The sequence below is a fragment of the Hypanus sabinus genome, chromosome 17, assembly GCF_030144855.1.
Source record: "Hypanus sabinus isolate sHypSab1 chromosome 17, sHypSab1.hap1, whole genome shotgun sequence".
NCBI classification, from domain to species: Eukaryota; Metazoa; Chordata; class Chondrichthyes; order Myliobatiformes; family Dasyatidae; genus Hypanus; species Hypanus sabinus.
The window spans coordinates 59,551,721-59,573,363 of NC_082722.1; the positions used below are offsets into that span (position 1 = coordinate 59,551,721).

The 21,643-nt window shown below is 37.4% G+C and overlaps 1 protein-coding gene across 1 annotated transcript in view; it reads left to right on the forward strand.

Annotated features, from left to right (window-relative positions):
- cdh13 (cadherin 13, H-cadherin (heart)) overlaps positions 1–21,643 on the forward strand; it is a 1,114,907-nt gene that overhangs the window by 1,005,950 nt on the left and 87,314 nt on the right. The window contains exon 10 of the mRNA XM_059993490.1: positions 489–742. Within this exon, the coding sequence (XP_059849473.1) occupies positions 489–742 (254 nt within the window). The remainder of the gene's footprint in view (positions 1–488; positions 743–21,643) is intronic.

Consider the following 21,643-nt stretch of genomic DNA (forward strand, 5'->3'; position numbering starts at 1 on the left):
TAAATGCTTCGGAGCCTTTTCCCAGATGACAGAAGGGAGAAGAGATTGTATGAGGGGTGCATGGGGTCCCCAATTAATGTTGAATGAGGTCAGTTCTAAATTAAGGTTGAAAGCCAATTGCAATAGGTTGTCACCACTGACCTTCAGAAATAAAAACATTAATAATAACAAAGAAATGATAGAACTACCCAGGATACTGCATGTACTCTGTTGCTTGTGACGTAAGGAGAAAGATCAATGTGCTTCATTTACTTGATTCTTAAATGCACATAAGGATCTTGTGGAATAAATTTGCCTTTGTATTCACCAACTTGTTCAAGCAATGATAAAGGAGTAAGTGTATTTTAAATGCTATCTGCTGTTAGGGAAAGTAAGCCAATTACTTTCATTGAAAAGATATGGTTTCTACTTATAATTAGGAAGTTCTGAATTTTTATTTTGTCTCATGATTTGTGTAATTGAATTATTTTCAATTCTTTCTTTTCCAGTCTTTGGATTATGAAAGATCTGCATTTCATACGCTGCTAATTAAAGTGGAGAATGAAGACCCAATCATGCCAGAAATAAGATATGGTCCCAGTTCTACCACCACAGTACAAGTCACAGTTGTTGATGCCAATGAACCACCTATTTTCAATCCAGATCCAACAAATGTAGTCAAACTGGAGAACATCCCAATAGGCAGTGTTGTTGTGACATTGAATGCAACTGATCAAGATATTCTACAGAAGCAGACAATTAAGTAAGTATTTAATAAATTAATTTACTAAAAAGCTTATCTTTTGTTTTGAGTGTTAAAAGGGCTGTACATGTATGATTCTGAAATCACATTTCTGAAATTTAGTTCCATTGACTTGAATTTTCAAAGCACACTGTATGCATATGATATGATGCGACACAATTACCGTCTTCCACAGAATTAATTTATACTCCTGCAGTTTACATGATTCAAAATCTAATGGCCAAGGATAAACAAAGTTAATGTGACATGTGGATGTCAAAACATTGTACTTATTTTATAGTTTTCCGGATGAGCACAGAAAGCAGACAGAATGTGCAAGTTAAGTTCTATAGCCATACAGTGTCAGATTGGAGGATGAAGTAGATTAAGGTTCAATTTTTATATGAACTACACTATTTGTGCTCAGATTATTGTATGAAATCATACTTTAAATAACTGCCTGAGATGCAGTATTCTTAACATTTATAAGCTGTAAGTGTTTTTCAGGTCATAACTTTTATTAAGGAGATAAATCAATATTCAAAGATTCTTAAAAATAAAAAAAAAGGAATTACAAGTTGAAATATCTTTTCTACCAATAAAAAAAATGAGTTCAAGACCAGGAAACAATTGATACAGTGAATATTAGTGTTAAAATACCAGAGCTGTGATTTTTGGATTAACAAACGAAAGAAATGTCAAACAAGAGGTAATATGCTGATTCTGGAAATCAAAGTAAAATGCTGGAGGAACTCCTGATGAAGGCTCTCAGCCAGACACGTGGACTGTACTCTTTTCCATAGATGCTGTCTGGCTTGCTGATTTCCTCCAGCATTTTGTGTGTAAACAAAAAAAAAGATGTGGTTCATTCTCTTTCAATGTTTCTTACCTGTATCACGTTAAACACACTATTTCATTCTAGTGTCCTATGAGAGATTTGTGTACAGTGCAAAATTATCTTCAGGACATTATGCTCTGAAGCATTCAAAAGACAACCTGATCCACAGGGAGATCTGGTAAAAGTTTTTTTTTGTATTTACTTTGACTCCTTCAGCTCAAGGTTTCTTCTACCTGGGTTTCCTATGAGACACAGGAAGCAGGGAGTCATAAAAATATTGTTAAGTTACATCACTGTGTTACAATATTTGAATGTTAAGTAGGTCAGCGTTGCATTTTGTTGGAAATTCAAATGAGGTACTGCTGAAGATAATATCAACTAGGAATAGAATAATTCCAAGTCACTAAGGTGATTGAACCTAATTTTCACCAGCTCTTCCACAAAGTATTTAAAACGGGATTGCCAAGTTATATCAACATATTTAACATTAGATCAAAGCTTGTTGTGACATGCTAGCAGTTCTCAGCTCAAAAGCCATGTAATTTGGGCATCTCAGGTAAATGTGGAAATCCTGAATGATTCCCATGCTGCCTATACTTTGCTGTTCCCGAATGAACTCTCATGGAGACTTCATTATGATGAATGAATTCCATGCAGTACCTCAGTGGCTACACTAACTAACTTATCCAATAAATCTGAACCAGGTTAGTCCTGATGCCATTGAAAGCATTCACTTATAGAGAGGGAAGTAATTGTAACAAGTTACTTTATGTTTTTGAATAGTTTTAATTTTTTAATGTTTTTGTGGTTTAACCTCTGCAAGGTTTTAAAGCATATTTCAATTTTCATTAGTTTTCAATAGTTTCTGAACATCATTGAATGTCAGGTACCTGCAGAAGTATTTAAAGTCCTTAACAGCTATGCTGACTAATAAAGCCAGATAACATGGTCTATCAGGCTGTTTCAGTTGCCGCAACATTTTTGTGAGTGGACCTTGTTTTACCTTTATGGCTACATTATGCTTTGCAGGATTCTGGTACAATGCAGGACATCATCACCATTTTGGTTTGAAAGAGCTTAGAGAAAGTCAATACTAGTAGATCCAGAAAAGTTAAGTCTCCTCACAAGGGACTTCAATCTGCATATAGACTGGGTAAGCAAAACCAGCAATGATGACGTGAAGGACAAAAATCATGGAATATGTAAGAGTTTTAGTTAACCAATGAGAAAAGTAGCAGTTTTAAATATTTAGTAGCATGCAATAAGATGGGTTATTCATAACCTGGTAGTTAGGGAGTCTCCAGGGGAATACTTAACATCACATGAGAGGACATTATATATAGACTAGAAGTGAAGTCATGATCTTATCAAAACAAAGCAACTTAAAAATAAATGACCCATCAGTTGTCAATGATAGATTGGAAAACTATATTAAAATATATTCGAGTAAATGACCACTGGCCAACAGCTAAAGAGTTAATAGTAATTTACAATAAATATATCTTTGACACACAAACACTAACAGGAAAACTGGCCTAGCTGCAGTTAACCGTAGTTAATTGAAAAGCAAAGGTTTATAATATTGTTATAAAGTGCAGTAAACCTGATGATTGGGAATATTTATGATTTTGAGAATATTTATTATAGATTTCGGGTTAAGGTAAGTAGCAATAAGCCAAACGATTAGCATGTTCTTACCGAAAGCTGAGCTAGCAAAAGAAGCTGAATGGTATCCTGTTGTATTTATTCTTAAAAATAAGTGTTGCTCATGAAGTACCTATGTTAACCACGGAAAGGAGGTATAATTTGTTTTTGAGCCCTCTTTTACAGATGGTAAGTTAATTTTGGTCTAATTTGTGTCAGAGACATTGTGGTGATGCAGTTTACATCAAGGTGATACTGCATTTTAAGATTAAATCTACATCGGCTGCACCAGAGTGATTGCATTACTTTAATTGGAAGTAATTATTTCACTTATTGTAATCTAACTCAGGCATTGGGAATGGGATAGCTATAAATCGAGTGTGTGACCTTAACCTGGTTTCAGTATTCCCCTTATTAACTCTCTCAGATACTAGCTACATTTGGTAATTTAAACTGTCAACAATGGCAGTTAAGATGTCAATGAGAAGGAAAGTCATGAGGCATCATTTCAATTTAAGCCCTTCAAGCAGCCTTCTATAGGAACTTTCAGTTCCCAGACTATTGTGAAGTTAATCAGTAGCTAGAAACGTAAAACAGTCCTTGAAACATTGAGAATGTTACAAGTACTGTTATTGTCCACAGACAATGTAATCTGACTATTTGCTAGGCAGAATAGGTTAAATTTAAACCTTTTCTTTTTCCTTAGGTAGGTAGTTTAATTATATTGCACTTTATGGCTCATGTAACTCCAGTTTTGAAGAAATGGAGAAGGTAATTGTCTTCCATGATCTTTTAAAATCCCCAGCAATGCTACATCGTGTGACATGTTTATTAAGAGAAAACAAAGTGTCCAAAGGGGATCCAATCTGCTTCATTTGATTGTTAGTGTGAGAACTACAACATTTATTTTCTTCTACTAGCTTCAGTGCAAACAGTTACTCATATGACTATGCCAACACTCCTCCATCGTAGAAACTAAATTCTGTGCACTCAGCTGGCATGACTAAATTGAAGATCATTTTGGGTTTATGATAACTTTTAAGATGATTTTCATATTGACATTAAATCAATTATTCCTGCAAAATCTGGGGTGCTAGCCTTCGCGTTTGTTCCTGCTGTTCCATAATGTTTTGCACTACACAGGTTTGCAGTTTAAGGCAAGGCTTTTTATATGCATATTCCCTCATATGCATTATGGATAACTTGAAATAATCAGCTACATCCTATGTGCATTTGAAGTTAGTGCAGCTTTGAAGCTTTTGCTTTCAATTGAACACGTTTTATTTCATGTCCTGGAAGACTTCCTTTGTTCTGTCATGTGATATCTTTGAATCATACAACTGAGCTGCAAAATGCAGTCTACTTTGATTGAAGAATATTAGCAGCGACATAATCCAAGTCATTAAAATGCTGAGAAGTAGAAATGGTAGCAGATATTTAACTTGGACTGAATGATCAGAAATAGAAACTTCAGGCTCAAAATTAGCAAACCTCATGTGAGACAGAAGATTAGAAGGTTTTACTTGTTCACACAGTTGTTTGATGAATAGACCAAACTGCCGGCAAAAAGGAAGTTATCAATATGTCAATCAACTCTATTGAATAAATTGTAGTTGTTTATTAGAAAGTTAAAAGAAGGAATCTGACAACTAAACTTACCTGGTCTAGGTTCTAAGGTCATACTTAATAGCCCAAAGCATGAGGAGATGGGGGTGTGGGTGGGGTGGGAGGAAATAGGTATAGAGGGAGGGGTTGAATGGAAGAGATTTAGTGGAACAGCTTCTTTCTTTCTTTTCTTTATTAATCTTTTTATTGATTTAAATGGAGCGTAAACACAAACAAGAGGGGAATTATCTCAAATATATGTATCGACAACAATGCAAACAGAAAGTGAAATAGACATTATCAAAATCATACATAGTATGATAGTAAGCTAGTATGTAGTACTTAATCAAAAAGAAGGCAGCTAATTCTCCTCTTATCAATTCATGGAAAGAAAAAAAAGCTTTAAATATTTAAATGAAGAAAACAATACACTACACTATACAAAAAAGGGGACTGGGCAGTCCATTCTGAGCTTGCGACCAAAAAAAAAGAAAGACTTTCTGAGCAAATCTAAAACTTTGAAAAAAGAATTGGAAGAGTAATAACTCAAATCAAATGAAAATATTGACTAAAGGGTTGCCAGATTTGCTCAAATTTAAAGGATGTTTCAAATGTCCGACTTCTTATATTCTCTAAACTTAAACAGGACATAATGGAGGAAAGCCAATAAAAGACAGTAGGTGGACTAGAATCCTTCCACTTCAGTAAAATGGCTCTACTAGCCAATATAGTTGTAAAGGCTATCATACGTTGAGCGGAAACAGGAATATTTCCTGGTTCCGATGGGATAATCCCAAGTATTGCCGTAAGTAACTTAGGTCGTAGGTCCAGATCCAAGACTTTTGATAATGTTTTGATAATGAGATGGTGCTCGGTGTCAGAGGGCTGGTTGGAGGCTCGAAGTTTTCGGACGGACTCGGAGTTGGCAGTGGTCGGGGCTCCCAGAGTGCTGTATCGGCAAGTTGCAGCGCTGGAGGTTCATGGCAGGAAGAGTTTCTCTTCCTTCTACCGTCTGCGTGAGATGATGGGCTGTCTGGACTTTGAGACTTCCTGTTAAATCATGCCATGGACTGCTCTTTATCAGATTATGGTATTGCTTTGCACTGTCGAATCTATGTGTTATAATTATGTGGTCTTTGTCAGTTAGTCTTTTATCAATTATGGTATTGTCTGAACTGTTGAAACTATATGTTAACTATAACTATATGCAACTATGTGGTTTTGTGTAGGTCTTGTAGCTTTAGTTTTGTCTGATGGGTTTGTAGTTCCTTTCCGGGGAACGTGCTAAGATGGTAGCGCAATATCGATACGCAGCAGCCCCTCTGGACTCTGGATTGGGGATTACCAAACGTTAAGTGGTTTTTCTTGTGTGGTCTGTTTTGTGCTTTTTTATGATATCATTCCGGAGAACATTGTCTCATTTTTTAACTGTATTGTATTTGTGGTTTATAAATGACAATAAACTGAATCTGAATCGGAAAACATCTCTCCAACAATTGTCTACCTTTATACAAGACCAAAACATATCAGTTAAAGTGACCACCTCAATATTACATCTGTCACAAATAGGATTGATGTTGGAAAAAAGACGTGCTAGTTTATCCTTTGACATATGGGCCTAATGTGCTACCTTGAACTGTATCAAGGAATGGAGGGCACAAATAGGAATAGCTGAATAGCTGTACGAATGAATAATTTAAGTTCCAGCGTTTTCAAGAGAAATTAGTCTCTTTGAAGCCACACATTTTGTGAGTGGATTAGGTTCAAGTGTACAAAATCATAATTGGTTTATATAGTTTAAATGAAGGAGGTTGCTTCTATTAGTTGGTTGCTAAATAAAAACAAGTGGGATTCATTTAAAATATTGGTCAAAATTTTATAAGGGGGATTAAGGGAAAAACTGCAGAAAATAGTTATGGCCTACAATTCATGCCTAGTTAGTATGGCAAAAACAGAATTATTTCAGACTTTTGAAAATGAATTGGATAGGGTGTTGAGAAGGAAAATGCAATGTCACTAATGCTATTGGTGGTCTTTTTTGGTGCCCCAACATATCTGTGATTATATGATTCTGGCAGCATAATGAGAACAGTAGAATCTCAAACAAAAATGCTGATGAAACCTCACTTCCTAAACACTTCAGAAATTCACTGAGAGCCAACCATGACCTACCCTCAGCATTAGGTACTGTAAGAGCTGTGAGTAATTTAACATTTCTTAATATACCTCTATCATTCAGGAAGTTCTAGAAGCAACTAACAATGTTAAATTAATTAAGTCATGAAAATTGACTGAATCGTCCAAGCACGTTTACAAACAACAATAATAAAATAAACAAAATAGGGACAGAATAATTCTCCTTGCCCTTTACCTTCTTATCCACTGAAATCCTTAGAGTCAACTGTTCCACGATAATACCACCCTGCTTTCTTGGATTAAGTTGAATGCTACATTGAACACGGCAGTAGAGCAGGATGTACTAAAATCTGTTGGTGAGCTTAGTTTTTTTTTACTTTGATTAAAGATGTATGGAAGACGTAAACTAGTTTCCATTTAAATGTAAATGCCAGAAGTTCTTTTTAGAACTATTGGAATTTATCACAAAGATCCAAGACATTAAAACTCTGTGCATCCATCTCATGTACATCCCTCTTATGTCAGAGGAACTGCTGGGAAACAGGAAAGGTAAAGTCAAAGATAATTAGATATACCACTTGTGCTGTAAAAGACCTGAACTACAGATTTGTAGAAGAAATCTGTGGGGACTTTTGTTAAATGGGACCTGTACTTTTCACTCAGCCATGGAAGTTTGGCTTCAGTGACACAAGTAATCATTACAGCTGGAGATTTTCCTCACCTCAGTGGGCACATATTAAATCTTTAGCATTTTATCATGCTCTCCACACAAGAGGCTGGTTGCCCAACCTGAATCCAATGGGATTTAACTATAAAAGTTGGGTAAAGTACACATTCTGCCAAAACATTTGAGGAATTCAACTTAGCTTCCAACTTCTAACCTACCCTTAAATTCATTTGTCCATTTCTGACACCTTCCTCCCCTTTCTCAATCTCTCTGTCTCCATCTTTGGAGATAAACTGTCTACCAACATCTTTAAAAACCTATCAAATTGCTTTCTGTAAAAATGCTATCCCCGTTCCTCAGTTCTTTTGTTTCTGCCATATCTGTTGCTATTATAATGCTTTCCTTTCCCGGTTGCTAGAGATGCCCTCCTTCTACAAAGAACAGGGTTCCCCTTGCTCCACCATTGATGCTGCCCTCACACGCATCTCCTCCATTTCCCAGACATCTGTGTTCTCCACATTTTCCCAACACCTTAACAGGGATAGAGTTCTTCCTGTCCTCACGTACCACTCCATGAGCTTCTGCATCCAACACATCATTCTCTGCAACTTTCACCTTCTTCAAAGGGACTCTACAACACCGTTACCTCCCTTCCTCCACTCACCACTTCCTGCAGACATCGCTCCCTCTGTGATTCCCACATCCAGTCATCCCTCCCCATGAATCTCTCTCCTGGCACTTATCCCTGCAAGTGACAGAAATAGTGAACCTCCCCCACCTTCATTTAGGACCCCAAACAGTTCTTCCAGGTGAGGCAACATTTCACCCCCGAATCTGCTGGGGTCCTCTACTGTTCCGATGTTCCCTGTTATGATTTGTAACTTCAAAGCACTAAACTAATTCAAAGAACGTCACAGGAGTCTGAAAATCTGAATCTAACTTTGGGTTTACTTTAAGCAAGGCACACATATATCACATAGTAGTGTGATGACGCATGCAATTAATATATTTTTACATATAGCCCATAATTAATCTTCTAATTAATCAAGAATGCTTCATTAAGCAATATATATACAATATTGCTCAAATATTATTGAATCACTCAATAAAGAATACACCTCAATCATATAGACAATATATTATATAATACAACTACTATATACAGGTATCCACAGCACAGTAAATTTTATATAGCCCCATTCAGGCTTAAAGATTTAATCACTGTGGAAGATTTCTTACTCTTGTAGGATAACATCTTTCCTGTCAAAGGGGATCACTCTGCTTGACAAGTGAGATTTGTGGCTGTATAAATAATCTCAGGTTCTGTGGCCTCCTCTGTGGTGGTTGTAGGAGTTGTCCCTGAGACTGTAGGAAGGCTTCTGCAGCTCCAGACACCTTTCTTCTCCTTTTCTCTCTCTGAGTCTACTTCGAACCATTCATTTGTCTTTCTCACATTCATTCTCTATTCCACACATTTTTCTTTCTCATTCACATTCTTTCTCTCCATACTCTTTTTATCTTCTAATTTATGCATCTTGATCTTGTCTATTTAGTTTATTGGACTATCTTTTACAAGCTGATCTCTCCTCTTGGTTTCGTCATGCACAATATCATCTGACAAATTGTTTGTTTTCATATCTCTATTGACTTCTTTCTTTTGGCCTTCCATTCATCCAGCTAAGTTTTGGTCTTTGCATCTACTTCTATAAGCAGATTTTTGTTTCCCACTTGAAATTCCACCAATAACCTTACTGCACACAGTGTAGACTCTGGTTCTTTCTACTTACAAAAGCCAAATGCTTACAGCATTCCTGAAACTCCTTGAACTCTCTTCCAGCTCAAAACCAAGCCACATTTTGCAAGTAACTGCCTCATTAGCGTATCGGAAGTTTTCTCAGATATGTTGCCTACAAAAACTGTTGTAGTCAGACCACTGTTTTTGTCACCTCCATGATACCTCTGAGCAGCATGGTCCTTCCTTGATCCAAAATGCTTTCCAACCAGAAGAACAGAGGTTGGCATCAACATCTCTTCGCCCTCTGTTGGGTAATGGTTCATAATGTTCGGCATGGAGACAGTTGTGGCACCATCCAGTAGTATCTTTCTTAATTTGCTTCCAGATGACTTCATTGCAGAAGATATGGCATGGAAATGGTGGAAGGATCTCCAGTCAAGTTATAGTTGTCCTTCGGTTTCTGGTCCTACAGTTTTTACAACATACTAGCTCAATGTAGTTGTTGTATTTCACGCTTATAAATGTCATTCCCACAGGAATGATCTATTCTCCAGTATAAGTTCTTAGTTGGATATCTGCAAGCTTCAGTTTAGTATCATTGAAATGCCATTCAAACTCTTTTTGTGGTATGACTGTAACAGCTGAACCAGTGTCTAAATCCATTTAAATTGATTTGCCATTTGCCTCTGGCATAAGCCATATTGCTTGTATATTTATGGTTTTCGCTCTGTAAATCTCAAGGCTACACAATCCTGTCAGTCTCATTATGAATTTTTTCATCAATAACATGCAGATTAGTGATCTTTTTGAAAATGCAACTTGACTTTTTAGCATTTTATCTTCCCTGTGTAGTCCATTTATTTTTGCCTGCCCGACTGCTCTTTGTGTGTGCCCACTTTTATTGTATTTTCTGAAAGTTTCACTTTAGACCTGCATTTGCTTGATGAATCTGAGCCCCTGCCACAATGGTAAGGATTGTTTCTGTTTAGACGATGTGATTTTATTCAAGCTCATTTTTGTTCCTGACTGCAACTCAATGCAGTTTCCATTGGTACAGCTATTGCAACTGCCAGTTTCAATGTGAGGAGTTAGGAGCTACTTTTGAATGTTTTCTTATAAGATTCCACAAACTAAACAATCTTTTAGTATATCATTAAGCCTATTACTGAACTGACAATGCTCAGACAATCTCTTCCATTCAGCCACATATGCTGAAATGGATTCCCTGACCTTTTAATTCCACTTATGAAAATTAAAGGGGTCAGAGCTGGGCCCACAATTGTTCATGATATGCATTAATGATCTGGAAGAAGGGACCAAATGTAGTGTATCTGATTTGCTGATGACACTAAATTGAGTGGAAAAGCAAATTGTGCAGAAGATACAGAGAGTCTACAGGGAGATGCAGATAGGTTAAGTGAGTGGGAAAAGGTCTGGCAGATGGAGTACAATGTTGGTAAATGTGAGTTCATCCACTTTGGAAGGAAAAATGGAAGAGCAGCTTATTATTTAAAAGTTAAACAATTGCAGCTTGCTGCTGTGCAGAAGGACTTGGGAGTGTTCCTGCATGAATTCTAAAAGGTTGGTTTGCAGCTGCAACAAGCTATCAAGAAGGCAAATGGAATGTTGGCCTTCATTGCTAGAGGGATTGAGTTTAAGAGAAAGGAGGTTATGCTGCAACTGTACTGTTGAAACCACATCCAGAGTAGGTGTGCAGTTCTGGTCTCCTTACTTGAGGAAGGATATACTGGCTTTGGAGGTGGTGCAGAGGAGGTTCACCAGATTGATTCCAGAGAAAGGGAGTTAGACCATGAGGAGAGATTGAGTCGCCTGGGACTGTACTTGTTGGAACTCAGAAGAATAAGAGGAGATCTTATAGAAACAGATAGAATTATGAAAGAGGTAGGTCAGATAGAGGCAGGAAAGTTTCCACTGGTAGATGAGACAAGAACTAGGGGACATAACCTCAAGAATCAGGGGAGTAAATTTAGGATGGAGATGAGGAGGAACTGTTTATCCCAGAGTGATTTATCCCAAATTTGGGATTTATCTGAAATCTGTGCAATTCTCTGCCCAATGAAGCAATGGAGGCTACCACAGTAAATATATTTATTACAAGGTTAGGTTGGATAGATTTTTGCATAGTAGGGGAATTAAGGGTTATGGTGAAAATGCAGGTAGGTGGAGGTGAGTCCATGGCCAGAACGGCCATGATCTTATTGAATGGCAGAGCTGGCTCAGCGGGCCAGATGGCCAATTCCTGCTCCTGCTTCTTAAGTTCTTATGTTCTTAAAGAATTCTGAAATCAACAATAAACTCAGTTCTATGTTATCCTTCAACACTTTGCCAATATCAGGGAAGCTCATTTCTGCAGGTTTGGTTGCAGTCGTCCAATTTTGAAGCAACCTGTATACCTTTATACCCAATGCACTCAGCAGAATTGGCACTTGCTTCTCATTGGTTATTTCATTGGCTTCAATGTACTGTTCTAACAGCTCAGTATGCATAAGCCAATTACCCATTGTATAATCAAACTTGTCAAATTTTCTGAGATTGCCAGCCATATCTGCTCTTTTTTAATGAATATTGTCACCTGGTATTCACTGTTTATGAACCCTGAATTCTTCTATTTATGGCCCTTCATTTTAATTCAACCATCTGCGCATACTGGGCAGCATTTATCACTCACTGCATCTCTTTTTTTTTAGCTTGGATGCCTCACTGCACTTTAACAGGTCTGTCACTGTCTTGGGTTTGTTTTCAAAATGCATCATCACCAACGTTATGTTTTCTAATTTCAAGACATTAAACTAATTCAAAGAAAGACATGGAAGTCTGAAAATGTGAGTCTAACTTCACTTGCTTTAAGTGAGGTGTATGCTTATAATGTATGATGTATGCAATTAATGTATTTTTAATTAATTCGTGAACAAGAATGCTTAATTAAACATATGTGTGTGTGTGTATATATATACACACACAGGATTACTCACATATTACTTAAATATTAAATACCTAACATTCCCAATGCAATATCCTCTGTATTGGTGAGATGCGACTTAAATTAGAGGACCGCTTAGTTGAATACCTTCACTTCATCTGGCAAAAGCAGAATTTCCCAGTGGCTAGCCATTTTAATTTCTACCCCTGGTCCTGTTCTGACAAGTTGGTCCATGGCCTCCTCTGCTGCCATAATAAGGGCACTCTCAGGTTGGAGGAGCAACACCTCATATTCCATTTAGGTAGCCTCCAGCCTGGTGGCTTGAACATCAATTTTTCTTTCTGGTTTAAAAAAACACAATGACCCCCCCCCCCCACTTCTCTCTTCTTATATTCCCCCCTTTAGCCTCTTAGCTGTTCTCTGTACTTGCCTATTATCTCCCCCTTGTGCCCCTCCATAGTCCACTCTCCTCTCCTGTCAGATTCTTTCTCACCAGCCCTTTACCTTTCCTACTCACCTGGCTTCACCTATCGCCTTCTTGCTTGTAGTTCTTTCCCTCCCTTCACCATTTTATTTTGGCATTTTCCCTCTTCCTTTCCAGTCTTGAAGAAGGGGCTAGGCCCAAAATGATAACTACCAATTTCCTCTAGCCCTTTACACAGAAGTTTTGGTGAGACAGCTTCCCACTAAGGCTGCTTTCACCTGCCTTAATCCATAGTTTAAAGCCATTTTCCAGGGCAGGGAGAATGTCGAACATGATCAGATACTTGGAGTCAAAGTTTAAGGAGAGTAAAGCAGTTGAAGGAAACAGAAATAATTCACAATCAAAGGCACCATACACCAGTAATGGTAAAAAAGTACCCAATCCTGAATCAGTGATTAATTTAGATTGGACAGAAGAATGTTGATATGAAATAAAATTTGACTTCATTCAACTTGGGGCTTCTCCCAATGGCCTGTTTCTATACTAAATATTTTAAGATAATCTTGAATAACTCTATTAATTTAAATTAATCCTGAATGAATTTACACAAAATATTTCAGGTTTAGGATATTCATAAATTTTCTGTTTCTCTTTTTAATTATAATTCAGTGTTTCTTGATAGATCTTTTCAATAAGGTTTCTAATTGTGATTTTGTTTCAAATTATGGAAATCAACTGCTCTGCATTTATTTTCTTTATGACTCAGTGAACTTTAATTGCCTGATAAAATTGCTGGCAAAATGTACATGACAAAATAAGAAACAAAAGCGAGAGTAAGTTATTTAACACCTCCTGTCTGCTTTGCCATTCAATAAAATCTTTGCTGATTGCTAATATCTATTCCCTGTAATAGCCCCATGTCCCCTAAATATCTTAATATCTCCAGTAGTATTTGAATTAACTTTTTCTCTGCTAAATGCACTAAAATTTGATATTTCATTCAACAAGGTCTGCAATATACTTTGTTTAAAAAAAACTTAACTCTATCTGGGGAATTTACCATGGTAGCTCCTAACTCTGCTTAAGGCTATTATCACTGTAAGATTTTGATTAAGTATACAGGGATTTAATGCCACAAGCAAGTGCCTGGTGATATAGCCAATTAAAAAATCATATTTTTCTAGCATAAATAATGACAAACTAATAGCACAGAGATGGGAGTTGCAAATAATTCATTATCTTCTAGTTTCTAATTAGAATAGGTTAGCCCACGGATTTACATTCCCTTCCATTCCCTGTCTGTAAAGGTAATCTTATTATGCAGGAATCAAAACATTTGACAATCCGGCTGTTCAGGATAGATAAAAATATTATAGTATTTTGACAAGTATTCAGCCATTTGTCTTTGTTTTGAAATATTATGGGATAAATACTTTAGAATGCAGTTATTTTACCAGAAAGCATGGCCTGTAATAACTTAAAGATTAAAATAGTAAGATCTAATTAATTTGTTTGTTTGTTCAATTTTCTTTCCTCTTGTTCATAGGTTAGTTAAAACAATGGACTTAGTGAGAGTAGTGGATTACTGAATTTAAGAGCATTGGATCAATAAGTACAATTATTAAATCTTCCTATTTTAACCAAGCTTCTAGCAATCAAGCACTCTCAGTGCAATGCTCACAACTCCAGCGTGATAACATTTCAGCACTCACTATTAGGGCAAATATTTTTAAAATAATTTTAAAATAGAATCAAATTATATCAATGTTCTTTCATAATTTAAGCTTGGAGCAAAAGAGAGATGAAGAAACTACAGATCAGATATGTTTACGTTAATTGCTAGCAAAATGCTTGAATCCATCATTAAGAATGTGTTAACTGGGACTGTGAAAACTATATGATTAGGAGGGTGTCAACTTGGTTTTATGATAGGAAAGCTGTACATAATAAATCCAAATGGAGCGTTTTTTCAGGGAGAGAAAGCACTTTCAGAGTAGGAAAAGTGGAATGAACAACTGGATTTCTCGATTTCCAAATGAAATTTGATATGATACCTCATAAACAGTAGCTAAATTAAATATGTGATTATGCAGTTGTGGTAACATTTTGACATGGTTGGAAGCCAGAGTAGTAATAAATGCAACACACACAAAATGCTGGTGGAACGCAATAGGTCAGGCAGCATCTACAGGGAGAAGCGTTGTCGACGTTTCAGACTGAGACCCTTCGTCAGGACAAACTAAAAGGAAAGTTAGTAAGAGATTTGAATGTAGGAGGGGGAGGGGAAAATGTGAAATGATAGGAGAAGACTGGAGGGGGTGGGGTGAAGCTGAGAGCCAGAAAGGTGATTGGCAAAAGGGATACAGAGCTGGAGAAGGGAAAGGATCATGGGGACAGGAAGCCTAGGGAGAAAGAAAGTGGGAGGGGAGCACCAGAGGGAGATGGAGAATAGGCAGAGTGATGGGCAGAGAGAGAGAAAAAAAAGGGAGAGGGGAATAGAAAAGCAAAAAAAAACTGTCAAGATGTGGCTTCATCTTGACAGTAGAGGCATTCTGATATGTCTATCCATATCCTCCTCTACTCCTCTACTGTCAAGATGAAGCCACACTCAGGTTGGAGGAACAATACCTTATATACTGGCTGGGTAGTCTCCAACCTGATGGCATGAACATTGACTTCTCTAACTTCTGTAAATGCCCCTCCTCCCTTTCTTACCCCATCCCTGATATATTTAGTTTGTTTTTGTTTTTTCCCCTCTCTCGTTTTTTCTTTCTCTCTCTGCCCATCACCCTGCCTGTCCTCCATCTCCCTCTGGTGCATTTTCCCCTCCCCCTCCTACTTTCAAATCTCTTACTATCTTTCCTTTCAGTTTGTCCTGACGAAGGGTCTTGGCCCAAAACATCAACAACGCTTCTCCCTATAGATGCTGCCTGACCTGCTGCGTTTCACCAGCATTTTGTGTGTGTTGTTTGAATTTCCAGCATCTGCAGATTTCCTCGTGTTTGCCTAGTAATAAATGCATCATTTTTAGGGGTGGTCGGTTATTTGTTAGCATATATCTTCAAACTGACGTGACATTAATAAATATTGATTTATATAGAGAGCTGTTCCACTGGGCATAGGTGTGCTGGTTTAGCGAGCGATTAGACTGGCAATTGCAAGAGGGTTAGAGTATGGAGCTAGGATGCTGAGATTGCACTGGACTTTGTTGAAATTTGGAATAATACTGTGTGCAGTTTAGTCTGTGTAGCTAATAAAATTCTGATAACCCACCATCCCATTGTTCAAGGTATCTCAGTGGTTCAGCATGTGGTTCTCTTCACTGAGTCCCTTTTCCTATCTCCCATTAAATTCATTGAACCTAGATCCTACACACCCTTTAAACTCAAAAGTGATCCACGTGATTATGCCAGGTCATAAAACAGGCATTATTTTGAGCTCTGCCAGAACATGTAATTCAGAATCAGAATAACAGTACATTGCAATGCAGAATAAAAAGTGGACCAGAGGCATTGGATCAGCTATGATCTTGTTGACTACAAGAATATAGAGCAGTACAACACAAGAGCAAGCCTTTTGGCCCAGAATGTCTGTGCCGACCATTATGCCAAATTTATCCATACTAATCTGCCTGTACGTGATCCATATCACTTCATTTCATAATGTCAATATGCTTGTCTAAATGCCTCTTAAACACTACTATCATGTCCGCTTCCCCCACCACCCCAGCAACATGTTCCAAGCACCTACCAATTCTTGTGTAAAAATAAACTAGCTGCACATCTCCTTTAAAGCTACGTCCTCTGGTAGCTGATAGTTGCCCTCAGGGGGAGGGGGAGCCCTCACTATTCATAAGATATAGGAGCAGAATTAGGCCATTAGGCCCATCGAGTCTGCTTCGCCATTTCATCATGGCTGATCCCCATTTGTCCTCTCAACTGCAATCTCCTACCTTCCCCCACCCAATTTAGCATCCCTCTCATACAATGATCCCCTCAATTTCTGACTGTCCATTGAAAACAATCCAAGTTTGTCCAACTAAGAGATGAATAGGTGTTATAATCTACTCCCTTCTACTTCTAGCATTCCTATTATTTTATTTCAAAGAAAGCAAACCAGGGAATTTGCAGAAATGTTCAGCACAACTTTATGGGCCGAAGGGCCTGTATTGTGCTGCAGGTTTTCTATGTTTCTATGTAAATATAAAATGCAGCAGCATCCTCAAAGTGTGCCATTTGCTTTCAAGATTCCTTTCTACCCAGTAAGTAAATCACAGCAAAAGTAATAATTGGTCAAAAGCATCAGAAGCATTAGCCTCAACCATCAAGCTCTTGAACACAAAAGGTAACTACACTCATCTATTGAGATGTTCCTGCAACCAGTGATCTCATTTTAAAGATTCTTTACCTTCTTATTTCATGCTGTCATTATATACTTATGTGCATTTGCACAGTCTGTTGTCTTCTATGGTCTTGCTTCTTACTTCATCCTGTTTACAGTTACAATTTAATAGACTTGTTGAGAATGCCCACAGGAAAAAGAATCTCAGGGATAACATGTATGTACTCTGATAATACATTTTACTTTGAACTTTTGAACTTTTTTGATCTTTAGAAGAATTGGTATTAAGTCATTCTCTTAGTTAAGTTTTGTAATAATTCTAACCATCTATCTATGTATTTATTTATTTATTTATCTATCTATTTATCTATCTATCTATCTATCTATCTATCTATTTATTTATTTATTTATTTATTTCAGGACTAAAACTGCTATGAAAAGGATTATACCTTAAAAGCACTATTCGAGAAATAAGATTACTTATTATCCATGAGACTGTGGCAGGAAGTTGTTGATTTTTCATAACCTGACCCCTAATTGATACTATAACAAAAGAAAGATTTCTGAACCAGTGTAGAAAATAATCTCCCCTGGAGAGAATTTCACTGTGGCTTAAAGAATGTCCTCATTTCTTAATGATTATAACATACAGCAGAATAAGAAACAACTTGGTATAAATACCATCCACATTTGCATTTCATTGACCTTCAAAAATCCGGGCTTCTGCTTTTATCAATTTGATCTGACAAATATCACATAAAATGCATAAAGAAGAAATTTGTAGAATTTTTAAGGCAACGACATTATAATGCTTAGAAGCAACATGCCTCTTTTAAGTATGTCCCTGTGTTCATTTGCAAGGATAATTATGGTTGAATTATGGACTTGTATCATTGATCGAAACCAATAATTAAAAGATCAAGATTCAGTAGAGAGCTTGATTCTCAAACAAAATTTAAAGGGAATACGAAATTAAGTAGAAAAGGGAATACAATAGGATAATGATATAACATACCATGTTCTGAGGTAGAAATAAGATCCAGAGAGAGACATGTTTGAAGTTAATTTTATCATGCCAGCACTATCTTGTTCTAATCCAAATTCCCAACAGAACTATTTCAGTCAAGCACTCAATCGTTTGATTCTTACTACTCTGTTATGTTGTGATACGTCATTACATGAAAGTTAAATATACAGTATATATATGTATGTTATTGTCTATTCATTAATCCACTTTGGTTGCAAGAACAGGAAAACAGATTATTATCTGAATGGTGGCCGATTAGGAAAACGGGAGATACAACGAGAGCTGGGTCTCATTGTACACCAGTCATTGAAGGTGGGCATGCAGGTACAGCAGGCGGTGAAAAAGGCAAATGGAATGTTGGCATTCATAGCAAAAGGATTTGAGTGCAGGAGCAGGGAGGTTCTACTGCAGTTGTACAAGGCCTTGGTGAGACTGCACCTAGAATATTGTGTGCAGTTTTGGTCCCCTAATCTGAGGAAAGACATTCTTGCCATAGAAGGAATACAGAGAAGGTTCATCAGATTGATTCCTGGGATGGCAGGACTTTCATATGAAGAAAGACTGGATCAACTAGCCTTATACTCACTGGAATTTAGAAGATTGAGGGGGGATCTTATTGAAACGTAAAAAATTCTAAAGGGATTGGACAGGCTAGATGCAGGAAGATTGTTTCCGAATGAGGGGTCACAGTTTAAGGATAAAGGGGAAACCTTTTAGGACCGAGATGAGGAAAAACTTCTTCCCACAGAGAGTGGTGAATCTGTGGAATTCTCTGCCACAGGAAACAGTTAAGGCCAGTTCATTGGCTATATTTAAGAGGAAGTTAGATATGGCCCTTGTGGCTAAAGGGATCAGGGGGTATGGAGAGAAAGCAGGTACAGGGTTCTGAGTTGGATGATCAGCCATGATCATACTGAATGGCGGTGCAGGCTTGAAGGGCCGAATGGCTACTCCTGCACCTATTTTCTATGTTTCTATGAAAGAAAACATATTATTTCAGCTACAGTAGGTAAATCGATAATTAACTAATATAAATAGGTATTTGTAGCCAATATGATTTTGTCAAGAGTTACAGATATAAAATCACCAATGATCATATACTTACTTGGAAATATAAGTGAAGTGTGCAATAATAACAAATTAAGTGTTGAACTGAAAGCATATTTCAGCAGTAAATTAAGATTCCTGTAATTACACCAACTCTGCTGGGCTCACTAATGTGATTTTGAAGTCAGGCAGAAGTAATCAAAATAGTTTTCATTCAGCTCCAAGCTTATTAGCATGAGTAATCTTGAATGGAGTGAAAGCAAAAATTATTATCTGTTCACCACTACACTCAGAGAACTGATGGAGCAACCCAAAAATCCCCTAAATTACCTCCTTTTCTGCTTTGGAATAAAGATTTCCTGCAGATACACAATTTGGTTTAGATCTCTGGTGATTTCAATCCCAAAACTGGCACTGTTAGATAAATTTGCAATCGCTTGCCGAAAGAATACTGCTGTACCACACTGGAAAACTTGAAGCATTAAAGTATAAAGGAGTCAAGTTAGTGAGAATTGGGAGTTTGATGTGGTGGGCATTTTTGCTGTTGATGGCTTGATAAGAATAGTCAAAGTACAACAATCTACTTGAGTTACACAACTAGTTAAGTAGCATCTGTGAACTTCTTGGCATTTCAGTTTGAAACCGTGCATCAGGATGCCCTGAATCAAGGTTTTGACTCAAGATGTTGACAACTCCACCGCCCCCCCCCCCCAACACCACCACCAATGATGCATTTTTTTCCTGTTGAGTTCCTTCAGAAAACCCTCCATCCCACCAAAAGGTTTCAACCTGAAACTTTGACTGTACTTTTTTCCATAGAAATCTGCCTGGCCTGCTGAGTTCTCCAGCATTTTCTGTGTTGCTTGGATTTCCAGAATCTGCAGCTTTTCTCTTGTAACCTTCAGAAATTATTTACTCTTTTAGATTCCAACATCTGCAGTGTGGAATATACTGTAGTCCAAATGTCAGTGAAAATGGTTGCAATGAGAGTATGGAGAAGTGTTTATTTCCTGTTCTACGTTCACCAGCAATGCTCTAAGAATGTTGTATGGACAGATGTTATTTGATGCATAACTGATAGGGAAATCACATCATCCATTCAATGGTGAATTGCTTGAGGAATTGTGCAATTGGATTTCTAGAGGCACATAAGAACCAGGAAATTACATTTCACTCCAGGTGAGGTTGATTTTCAATTGCACAGAACAGAAAGAGACAGTATTATGTAATTGAATTTCTAGGCCAATATCTTTAATATAATTATATTATGAATTTCCTCCTAACAAAACCTATTTACTGCTGTCATGTTGCTGTCCTGTTTTGGTATCAATTTTTTCCCCATTTTAAATTGACTTACTCACATTTCTATTGAAAGATGCTTGCATAAACTTGTCACAATGTAATTACAGCCTCCAAGTTTTGTGATTCAATTTCTTTTTCTAGTTTCTCAGAGGAAGACTTGTATGTACCAAAATCTCCAATTTTCTCTTATACAAGGTTGCATAAATAATGTAAAACCAGAAATAGAACCAAATTTTACATTCTCAATTCCCCAAACACTATTTTTTTTCTAAAACTTTCTACTAAATATACTGTTTCTGGACTGTGATCACTGCAATCCACAGCCTGTACTTTCCCTTTAAACCATCTTAACGATCTAGATATTTTACGATCTCTAGAAGCATTCAGTGAACTAAATTCGCAAGAATGCAGGTACAGCTATCGCCGCCGCGGCCATTGCTGGAGTGGACCTCAGGCCAGATTAAAGAGTTTGAGCCTGAGAACAGAAAACATACCAGTGGCCTACTCATTTCACCATGTCAGCCAGGATCCCCCACCTGAACCCATCCCTCCTGGCTACGTTTGACTCGCGTCTCTCTGTCTCCCTCACTTCTTGCTACGATCACCAGGAAAGAGGTGCAGGATCTTTGAGAGCAGATTCGAGAGCGGTTGTTGCCCTGCAACAATAGGGCTCCTAGCCTAACTTCACTCGCCTCGGTGCTAAACTGACTCCACAGCTGAGGACTCACGTCTGCAGACTCTGTAACTCATGTTCTATGTATTATTTGTTTACTTGTTTATTACTTGCACAATGTTTTTTTTACACATTAGATGTTTTTCGGTCTTTGTTGTGTGTGGTTTATTCATGGATTCTGTTATGTTTTTTTTTTGTTTTGTGGCTGCCTGCAAGAAGGTAAACCTTGAGGTTGTATATGGTATACATACTTTGAATGTAAATGTACTTTGAACTTTGATGCTTGCTTCTTATATATAACTATCAGTGATAACAATTCAGTTGAAAAACTAAGGCTAACATAAAGATCACCTGGAGAGATGGAAAGAATATAAATAGAGGTTATTATTTCATCCTTTTTACAGGATGCAAGTAAAACAAATAATATTGGCTCTTTTGCCTGTTTATGCATGGGTGTACAGAGGATGTTTCCTATAGTGGGAGAATCCAGGGCCAGTGGGCAGAGCCTCAGAAGGATGCCACTTTACAATAGGGATGTGGAG